Source organism: Mastomys coucha, unplaced genomic scaffold (assembly GCF_008632895.1).
Source record: "Mastomys coucha isolate ucsf_1 unplaced genomic scaffold, UCSF_Mcou_1 pScaffold16, whole genome shotgun sequence".
In the NCBI taxonomy this organism is placed as follows: domain Eukaryota; kingdom Metazoa; phylum Chordata; class Mammalia; order Rodentia; family Muridae; genus Mastomys; species Mastomys coucha.
Genome location: NW_022196898.1, coordinates 37,490,686 through 37,501,640, shown reverse-complemented (window position 1 = coordinate 37,501,640; position 10,955 = coordinate 37,490,686). Strand labels below are relative to the sequence as shown.

At 49.2% G+C, this 10,955-nt stretch overlaps 1 protein-coding gene across 1 annotated transcript in view; it reads right to left on the bottom strand.

Moving 5' to 3' along the window:
- Nucleotides 1–2,859: 2,859 nt before the first annotated feature.
- Nucleotides 2,860–10,955, bottom strand: part of Ubqln4 (ubiquilin 4) — a 16,341-nt gene continuing 8,245 nt past the window's right edge. Inside the window, exons 6-11 of the mRNA XM_031374402.1 lie at nt 8,959–9,184; nt 7,786–7,925; nt 7,262–7,345; nt 7,036–7,151; nt 6,629–6,815; nt 2,860–4,524 (exon numbers count right to left, since the gene is read on the bottom strand). Coding sequence (XP_031230262.1) covers nt 4,372–4,524; nt 6,629–6,815; nt 7,036–7,151; nt 7,262–7,345; nt 7,786–7,925; nt 8,959–9,184 — 906 coding nt within the window. The 3' untranslated portion in view covers nt 2,860–4,371. The remainder of the gene's footprint in view (nt 4,525–6,628; nt 6,816–7,035; nt 7,152–7,261; nt 7,346–7,785; nt 7,926–8,958; nt 9,185–10,955) is intronic.

Genomic DNA, 10,955 nt, shown 5'->3' with positions numbered 1-10,955 from the left:
CAGAAATCCACCTGCCTCTGCCTCCCAAGTGCTGGGACTAAAGGCGTGCGCCACCACCGCCCGGCCAGAATCATCTTTAGATGAAGTGTACACACTATACATTCCATATGTGTGTTAATGCAAACATGTGTGTAACCTTTAAAAGCTTGTATGTTCACGAAGAAAAACAAGCAGACACCAGTGAAGTTGAAGCATCCCTGACAAAAGTCACCCTCAAGGTGCTGAGTCATGTTTATTCCAGCATCCTGCTTGATCTAACCTCAGACTGTCTCGATAGCTCTTTCATCACTTGCTTCAAGAACAGCTTAAAAATGGCTGACTCCAACTTATCTAGCATCAGGAACTGTTCCATTTAGGACTGCAGGTAAGCCCTGAACTTTCCCATCACACAGAGACTGGACAACAAATGATGCAGCTAGCTTTCCTAGGACTTGGCCAATATCCCAATTTTCTTAGGGCCCCCCAAAAAGAATGCTGCCTCCATACAATAGGAGTCAATTTTAAGAGGATAACACTCCATGTCCCCAAACTGGTTGTTCATAGGAAGATGGATGTTTGGCATTGTTCTTTGTGTGGGGGGGAGGTTGGGTAGGGGGGTTCGTCACAAGTTGTTAATGGTCTTGATCAGGGGGAAACAAAGGCGGTTAGATTCAGGGATTTATTTCTCTCTTTCTTTTTCTTTCCTGTATCTGTCTTTCTCTCCTATCTAGTGTTAGTGGAAAAAGAGGGGAGAAGGGATAACAAGAAAAGGGGGATACTGGAATGATAAGACAGGGCTGGAGAGATGGCTCAGAAGGTAAGAGCACTGACTGCTCTTCCAAAGGTCCTGAGTTCAATTCCCAGCAACCACATGGTGGCTCACAACCATCCATCCTCTTCTGGCGCATCTGCCTAAATTCAATTCCCAACAACCACATGAAGGCTCACTTAAAAAAAAAAAAAGGGTAGATTATTGAATCTATTTTTAAAGATTTATTTTATGTGTCTGAGAACACTGTAGCTGTACAGATGGCCATGAGCCATCATGTGTGTGGCTGCTGGGAATTGAACTCAGGACCTCTGCTGGCCCTGCTCGCTCCAGTGCTCGCTGTAGCCTTCTTCAGACACACCAGAAGATAGTGTCAGATCTTACTGCGGGTGGTTGTGAGCTACCATGTGGTTGCTGGGATCCGAACTCAGGACCTTCACAAGAGCAGTCAATGCTCTTACCCGCTGAGCCATCTCACCAGCCCTGAATCTATTTTTAGACCAAAGAGCATTAAGAAGCCATATATTTTACATTTGCTATGGACTTTTTATATTGATACAGACTTAAGATTATATTTTATTACCACATACTGTATACATATCTCAGCTCTTGTTTAAGGTATTATATCTGTTGTAACTCATTTAAAAAATGCAATGTGGGGCTGGAGAAATGGCTCAGAGGGTAAAGAGGAGAACCAAGATGGCTTTGGATGTGTACCAGTGTGGCATTTACCAGCTACAAGTAGCTATGATTTCACAAGGTTAGAAATATTGGGATATGCCAGGCATGCCTTTAATCCCAGCACTTGGGAGGCAGAGGCAGGCCTGGTCTACAGAGTTCCAAGACAGCCAGGGCTATACAGAGAAACCTTGTCTCAACCCCTCCACCCCCCCAAAAAAAAAAGAAAAGAAAAAAAAAAAAGAAAGAAATATTGGAATAAAGCTTTTATCATTGTCAATTGGCTCTGAAATTATTGTATTGCCATCCTGTAAATTGTGGTATTATTGATAGTGTTGGTAGGCCTGCAGGAGTACGGAAGAGTGGTCTGGCACTGTGGCGAGTTGGTGGGTTAAAATCCTGCACCATTTGCCTATATGTGTGTTAGTGTTCCACATATGTGCAGTACCTGAGGAAGCCAGAAGAGAGTTTAGGATCCCCTGGGACTGAAGTTACAGATGGCTAAGTTGCCACGTGTGTGTTGGGAACTGAATCTAGAGGTAGAAGAACAGCCCTGTGCTCTTAGTGGCTGAGCTGCTGTTTTAGATCACTTCCTTATTTTATGTCCTGAAAGATGCTCTGGCCAGTCTACTTGCCCCAGTCTCCAATCAATCATCTCTCCAAAAACCCCAGTTCCTCTCCCTCCAGCACCCAGAATTAGACGTAGGGCCTTTTGTATCTCCGGTCCCTCCTTCCCCTATCTGGAAAATGGGTTTTACTTTGCCCAAGCCTTGTCTCAGCTTCTGGAGTGCTAGGATTGTAGGCACACTCCACCATGCTCAGCCTGCACTAAGACTTACCAGGTCTAGGATGTAGGCCACTTCTTGCAGAGCTTTGTTTCCTTTTACTGAGCAGACACTAATACTGGCCTCTCAATCTAAGCTCAGGTTAAGGACTCACTGAATAGGTTGGCATGCTGCAGAACATGGCTGGCTAACTCTCACTCCACTCACTTAGCTTAAGTGCTACATGTATCAAGGCTACTACTTTTTTTTTTTTTTGGTTTTTCGAGACAGGGTTTCTCTGTGTAGCCTTGGCTGTCCTGGAACTCACTCTGTAGACCAGGCTGGCCTCGAACTCAGAAATCCACCTGCCTCTGCCTCCCAAGTGCTGGGATTAAAGGCGTGGGCTACCACCGCCCGGCTGTATGGCACATTCTTACATCACCAGACACTACAGATAGCTCCATTGCCAAAGAGATAAGGCAAGCGTGGCAGCTCAGCCTTCAATCCCATCCCCTGGCCACTGAGGCAGACGGCTGCTGCAAGTTCTAGGCCAGCTTGGTCTTCAGGGACACCCTCTCAGAACACCAAACCCAACTCAAGACAGACAGTGGTATGTCTTCAGCATGATTCCTCCCTCAGGAAAAAAACCAAACAGACAAAACACCAATATAATCTCACAACAAAAATCACATTATTTATTTACAAAGGCCAGGGTGGGTGTTGGGAGAGAGAGGGGAAGGCATGTCTGGACTGCCTGGGACCCTTCCCTACAGCAGGATGCCTTTTCTTACCTCTGTCTCTCAGCCAGGGGTCCTTCATAACCTGGACCACACAGCGGAGACAATGTGGTGTGGTTTCCTCGGTACTCCAGTTGAGCAAAGCCCTATTCCATACCAAAGGCATCTGCCCCTCACCTCTCCTCAAATGGAACTTTCTTAGACAGAACCGGCAAAGCACAAAAGGCGGGAGCTCTGGAGGAGAAACCTCACTACTATTTCACCAAGGAAGCAATGGTGGCCAGGGTACCACTCAGAGCCATTAGCACTAGAATTACTCAATGTTTTCTGGTTACCCAATACACAGAGGCCTGGGGACCCAGCTCCCTCAATGCTATTCTTCCACTAGATTGGCCCTTGTATCCACTCCTCTCTGCTGACAAAGTTGTGAACCAGAAACCAACAAAGATCACACACCTCAGCAGCTTGCATGTATGCGCATATACAGATTTTCTACAATGCCAAGAAACCCAGTCAGATCTTCTGGAAGGGGGAGGGGGTCAGAATACCGGAGTTTGAAGCCTGGGCTCATGGGAATATGCATGTGAACGCACGTATGTTTGGGAACAATGGAGCTAATCTGGTTCCTTGTGGGTCACACGGTTCAGCTTTGTTGAGCTCCTTTCTTCGGTTCAAAGTCCATTGGTCTCTCTTCTGACAGGCCTGAGCCTGGCTTCTCCACCATGAAATCTATTGGTCTTCCTAGACTCTGTCAACTCCTGACTTCCAAGCCCTCTGCTCAGGCTGTCTGCCCAGCTCCTGCTTCCGAGACCTCTCAGCGGTTGTTCTGGAGCACCAGTCCCCACTGGTCTTGTTTGATCTTGATAATCTTGCCCAGAGTGCCCACTCACTGCTCCCTTCAGACAGGACGAGGACAGGTGTCTTTTCTCCCCTGCCTCAGAGTTCCAAAGGGAGCCCACGAAAAAGTGCTGGATGAACCAGTATAGGGGTAGAGAAAAAGTTTCACCAGCACCTGGCCAAAGAGTGAAATTCAAACTGATTGGGCTGAGGTGAGGGAGAGAGGAGGAAAGTAGAAGTCATGTAAGGCAAGCTAAACTCTAGTGATACCGATGGAAGACTTCCGGTTAACCAGGTGGGGTCCTCCTCTCAGTCCCTTGGAGAAGAATGCATGTTGCCAAGGTACTTGTGGGTAAGGAGGTGTGGCCAACTGACACACTGTGCACACTAGATAGCTCTGCTCCAAGACGACCAGGAGAGATTTCATGAGACAGCAAACAAATCAAAATCCTTGGACAGGGCTTTGGGTTGGGCACACGCCTTGGAAGTCACCCTGCTGTTCTGTTCATAGGGGTCAAAGAAGACAGGTCATGGAAGGTAGGGCTTGACAGAGGAGCCAAAGGCTGGCACTGAGAGGTGGGGAAGGCAGGAGGCACGGGCCAAGGGATCAGGAGAGCTGGGAGCCCAGGAGTCTTTCAATAGCGGCATTGATGTCCCCTCCTGTGGCGATTAGGGCCTGTAGGTTGGCCTCACGGTTGATAAAGCCCATGGAGTTGAGTTGTTCCAGCTGCTGTTGAAATCTCACTTCTGGCATTGGCACCTGGAGGAGGCAGGACTTGACAAATGAGCATGGACCTATTCTCAGGCTAGCCCCTTTCTTCCTTCCTTCCTTTTTGAGAATGTTTTGTTATGTAGCTCAGGCTGCCCTAGAATTTGCAATTCTCCTGCCTTAGCCTCCTGAGTGCTAGGATTACAGGTGTGAACACTATGCCTGCCTCCTACAGGAACAGTTTGAATTTAAGTGTTTATATAATATCAGTAGGTTCCTAATTTACCATAATCAAGGATGACCCTTGAATCCACTTTCGTGTCATCCCGCTGGCCTATCTGCCCCCCTTCACTCCAGCACCTCATGCTTGCAGTGAGGAAAAGTGAGCTGCCAGTGAAGGACAGGGCGCCTACTTCCCAAGTTAGTAAATAACTGTAACCATAAGACAGACAATATTTTGGTTAAACTTTCCAAGTCCCTGGTAGACCTACGTCAGCTTGTTCCTAAATGCTTTCCAGATGTTAAGAGATGCTTCAAAAGACCGATGCTGGGGTGGAGATTTGGTTAAGAGCACTGGTTACTCTGCCAGAGACCCAGGATCATGGAGGCTCACAACTGTCTGTAACTCCAGTTTCCAGGGATCTGACACCTCTTCTGGCCTCTGTGGGCACTAGGCACACACTTTGTACCCAGACATACATGCAGGCAAAACACTGATAGATATAAAATAAAAATTAAAAATCCAAGAGGCTGGGCATGGTGCCACACACTTTTAGTCCCAACACTCAGGAGGCAGAAGTAGGCAGATCTCTGACTTCAAGGCTAGCCTGGTCTACAAATTGAGTTCCAGGACAACCAGGACTATTATATAGAAAAACCTATCTCAAAAAAACTAAGAAGCAAAAAATTTAAAAATTCTAATGCTGGGCTGGGTATGTAGCATGCACATGTGCAAGCACAAACATACAGCCCAGAGTGGAGCAACAATCAGACAGGCTGTCTGCTAACCACGCCCCTCCTGACATTCTTCACACTAGTGTCAAAGGAAAGGTCAGAGGAGAGGCAGGCCCAGGAAAGAAGAACATGTGTGATTTTTTTTTTAACCCGCTGTGAGGAATAAAATGATTAACAGAACATGAGCCTTTTCTTTCCCACATAGTCCTATAAATACCTCCTGGGAATGCTTTCCTGTGGGATGTTTGGCAAGCACCAGGCTTGATCATGAGCAAGAGGTCATGATGAACAAGAGGAAGGGCAGGGCTCACTGCCTACCTGACTATGGCTACAGGGAAGTGTGACATTGCCTAGGGCCTCACAGGCCCTACCGAGTCAGAGCCCTTCCTGGTGCTTACTGCTGTTTCTCTATCTCAGAATTTGGACTGGATGAGCCTTGGAGATCAACCTGGCTCAGCTTTCCTAGAATTTACAAGTGTTTGTAGAATAGTCCAGAAGTTTCCAGAAGAGTCACAGAGGCAGAGGTCAGAGATGCCAAGCCACCTTGTGCCTACCTAAAGTCCTGGCCTTCCCTTTTCACTATCCATTTGAGTGAGCAGCCAGTTAACTAACCTCTTCGTCCCAGGCTTTCCCCATCAGTATTGACACTGATCCTGTGACAACATGGTACCAAGCATGGGCTGAGCACTGCCACTATTCTTACCCTACTTTAAAGCTATACAAACCACTTAGCTGTGGTGGCACATGTCTTTAATCCCAGCACTCAGGAGGAAGAGGCAGGCGGATCTCTGAGTTTAAGGCCAGCAGAGTGAGTTGGAGGACAGGCAGGGCTACACAGAGAAACTCTGTCTTGAAAAAAATTTTAAACAAAAAGATCTGCAGAAGGTGGGCGGTGGTGGTACATGCCTTTAATCCCAGCACTTGGGAAGCAGAGGCAGGCGGATTTCTGAGTTTGAAGTCAGCCTGGTCTACAGAGTGAGTTCCAGGACACCCAGGACTACACAGAGAAACCCTGTCTCGAAAAACCAAAAAGAAAAAAAAAAAACAATCTGCAGAAACCCCACTTGAGGACATTTGGCCGAAGCTAATGTGAGTGGTGGACCATGTCCTACAGCCACATCTGCCTCCTGCGAGGCCTGTGTTGCTGCCTGTACTGCAAGACTGCCCTTGACAATGCTCAGGGGGCAATCGCCCTGTGTACCTGGGAGTTCCCACTTCCAGACAAAAACTGGATCATCTGCTGCATGAGTTGTTGCTGGGCATTGGAACCCGTACTGGGAGGAGATGTGGCTGGCATGCCCGGGGAAGAAGTGGGGGCCTCAGCCGAAGATCCAGAGTTGCTGCCTGCCAGAGGTACTGAGGTCCGGGGTGTCCCAAAGGAGCCAAGGCTGGGCAGGAAAAGAATAAGAGTTAGGAAATAGCAGTGCAGAACCCGGTGGGAAATGGACGTGGAGGGCAGCACTTGTCATCTGAGCATTTGGGAGGTTCAGATAAGAGGACCCCAAGTTTGAGGCTAGCCTGGGCTGAAAAGCAGACCCAGCCCAAGGTACAATGGTGTGTGTGTGTGTTAAAGAGAGAAAGAGAAACGTGCCCACCGACGCTCCTTACCTGGGTACCAGCCCAGGGGCTTCAGTCTGAAGGGTCTGTAGTCCCTGCTGGATCTGCAGCAAGGCCTGCATGGCCCGGGGATTGGTGAGGATGGAGAGAGACTCTGGGTTCTGCATCTGTTGGGAAACAAGCAGAGAACCCCAGGAGAAGCAGGAAAAGAGCCAGTAAGCTACACCTGGGGCCTTAACTCTGGCCATGGGGCTCCCCCTCTGTGAACCTCACTCACCTGCTGCAGAAATACAGGGAGCTGCAGGCGGAGCTGCTCCTGAAGTTGTGGATTCCCTGCAAACAGCGGCACATTCACCATCATCTGCAAGTGTGAAGGGGGCAGGGAGGCCTGGGTCATCCAACCCTGGGAAGTTCCCCACAGCAGCGGACCCTCCTCAGCACTCCAGCTACTGCAGGGAATCTGACCAGCCCTTCAAGAAATCTCAAAGTGCTCCACAAAAGCCCGTGTGGGGCAGTGACAAGAAATGGGCCTATGTGCTGAGCAGGAGTCAGGCTGCCTCTGACAGTCACATAAGCTACCACTTCAAACCTACAGGGTGTCCCATGCTCAAGCTCCTGCAGTCCTCCATCCCAGCAGGGAAGGAGCTGTGGCAGAGACAGGGAGGTTAAACTTGCTTAGCTCACATGGCTGAATGGAGCATGAACCTAGGCAGTCTGGCCCCAGAATGCTTCAGTGCCAGTGCAAACTGCTCCCTCGTGGGAACCCTTGCCCCAGAAGCACTTCCTTCAGCAGTTTCACACCTGAGCAGCAAAGTCAGGGTTCTGGGCGAGCGTCTGCATCATGGTACGCATGTAAGGGGCTGAGATGACATTCTGCATCAGCTGCGGGTTTTCAGAAATCTGCTGGAGGAGCGCCTGCATTTCTGGGCTGTTGAACATCCCTAGAACAAAGAGGCAGAGACAAAACAGGAAGAAAGGGGTCCAAATGGAAACCAGACACCTCACTCAATCTACCTTACTTCAGACACTGGGTGGTCATGGTCAAATAGGCACCCAGTGCCATGATGTGGGGCCAAGTGCTCCGTGCTCCGAGGTTAGCTTAACCTGATTTATCCTGGACTTGTCCCATCAATTTGGCTAAGGGCTAACTGGCTAGAAACCAAGTCTGAGTTATGGCCTTTGGACTGTGCCCACAATGAGCTCAGACACAGTATGAGCTGGAAAGAGCTAAATGCCATGGAAAGCAATGGCTTTTAAACCTGCCTTAGCAGCAGATGCCTGCTTCACAACCCCAACCTCACTCAGGTACTGCAGTGGTGCAGCTGAAGCCTGGACAGGAGACATGGAGCTGCCGTTTGGTTCTCCCCTCTCCTGGAGATGGTCCAGATCCCCCAATGCTTAGATAGTGTTTAAGCCACAGATCAAGAACAAGTCCTCCCTTAGGAAATAAGGAACCGTGTTAAGGGGAAAGAAAAGACTTTCCCAATTAGAGTATCTCCCAGAGTGCACGGAGATCAGGGAACCGGAGCCTGTCCCATTGTCCTGTCACAGTGCAGAGAATCCCCTGGGGCTTAGCCGTGTGTATTCACCCTGCACATCTTTCTCTTCTGACATCACAGCTGCCATCTCTGGATGTGTCCTGATTATTCTGCAACCCCTCCCCCTAATCCTCATCTCCCACTCTGACCCATTTACACTGGATGGTACCAGACAGGTTCATGGAGCTGGGAGGCGTGGCCTGATTTATTCCTGAGCCATCACTTAGGTCTTTAGGGGATATGGGGTGTGGTTAGACACATCTTCCTCCTGTAAAGGGAGGACTACTACCCCAGGCTGCTGAGCCCTTCCTTCTCTAGCTTTAATTCAGTCTCACCTGTTTTCAAATCACTGGAGCAGTGTGGACCCCACTCAGTCCTGGGGCAGAAGGGCTGCCCTGGTGTGACCCCACTAAGCTCCTTCCACCCTAGGACATACCTGACCCCAGGCTAGCCGCATTGATCCCAAAGGGGTTCGAGACTGTCGGGTGCACCTGGCTGGTCCCCGATCCTCCGGTGCCCTCCCCACCGGACCCGGGGGCCTGGGAGGTGGGGGGCGAGGGGCTCCAGGGGTTAGGGAGGGGCTCTCGATTCTCAGTCCGAAGAGGTTGGGAGGATGAGTTGTCGGAGTTCCCGGCCAGGGAAGAGAAGGGATTGTTGCCAAACTGGGAGGAGGGAAAGGTTTTGGGTTAAGGACTATAACGAATGAGGGACAAGGGAGAGGCTCCCTCTCTGTTCGCTCCTAAGAGCCTCCCTCCCCAGGGAAAAGAGAGACAGGGCACCAAATCTCCTCACCCATTCTCTGTTCTCAAGGACTAGCTCCACCCTCACCCACCCTGTAGAGGACAGCTGGCTGATGCTGGTGACTGGCAGCCAATGTCCTCAGGAAACCTGACTTCTCTGCATGTGCTCAGTGTGGGATTGTGCCTTCCGCTATAACCCACAGATGTTCACACGCATCTTTTCCTTCAGTAATGAGGTATTTCAGCTCTTGGAGTAGTTGAAAGGCAGAGGCGATATTGGAGTCACCTTTTTACCCTCAGCCCTGACACTAGTAGGTACTCAGGAATGGTCGGCTTTAGGGCTGCAGGCTCTCAGACCTGGCTCTCATTTGACCATGATCTGTCTCAGCTCCCTCTTTCCCTGTCACCTCAGCCTAATCCTAACCCCTAGAACTCTTCTTCACTTCCAAGGTCCCCTGAGAGGCACCTGAGCCATCCAAGAATGTCATGATGGCACCCCAGGGGAGCATGGCTCTGGCTAAGGATTCCCTTAGGCTTTCTCCATCCCCATCCCCTGTCCTTTGGATGGATCCCTGAGTCTATCTCCTGCACTCCCAGAGACCTCTCAGGACTGTACCTCATCAGATGGCATATTGCCCAAAGGTAACACCAAACTCCATCCCTCCATCCCTCTAACAACCAGGACAGAGCTCTGTCCAGGAACCTGGATGCCCAAGGGGCCATATGTGCCAAGCAGTTCTGCACCCTCTTTCACTTGCTCAGTTTTAGAAGCTCACTTAAGACTTGAAGCAAAAGGGAGACAGCAGGGCAGCTTGGCCCCTCCCACCTATCCTGTCATTCAAAGTGGGTCACAGGGTCTCAGCTAACCAATCACCTACTCTGAGCTGTGGATCCCTGGCTCCAACAGATGTCCATTTCGATAACCAGCTGGCCTCAGAAACCACAGCTTTAATCTTTACGGCTGTTTCGGACCTCACATTCCTGTAGTCGGCCTAGTGTGTCCACCCTTTCCAGTTCCTAGCTTGCTCTGTTCTTCCTGGTGGCTCTCAGATTAAATCTCCTTCCTTGAATTACCAGAGTTGACCACCCTGGCCATTTATTGAGTATCTACTATATGCTTGGCATATTTATTCTAATATCCCTGTAATATACCAGTTCTCAAAAACGTGGTCTCATGACTCCCTGAAAGATTAGAAAGTTTTCATATCTCTATAAAGTGTCAATTTGCTCTTTTCATTTACTCTCTTATGAAAGTTGTGCATGGCCGGGCAGTAATGGTGCATACCTTTAATCCCAGCAGTTGGGAGGCAGAGGCAGGCGGATTTCTGAGTTCAAGGTCAGCCTGGTCTACAGAGTGAATTCCAGGACAGCCAGGGCTACACAGAGAAGCCCTGTCTTGAAAAACCAAAAACCAAACCAAACCAAACTAAAACAAGCAAGCTGTGTATGTAGCAGGGGACATTCATCAGAATGAGTACAGATCTGACAAGCCCAGGATCTTACAGTGTCAGACATTAACAATATCTGCAGCAAGGCCACACTTTTTTTCTAAATCTGTTCTTTCTCTCACCACGCCCAGATTTCAGGTTTAATTTCTGACAGTAAATATTGGTGGGTCCAACCCACAAAAACAAAATTTCTTTAGAGCCCTCTATAACTATTCTTTCTTTCTTTTCTTTTCTTTTTTTTTTTT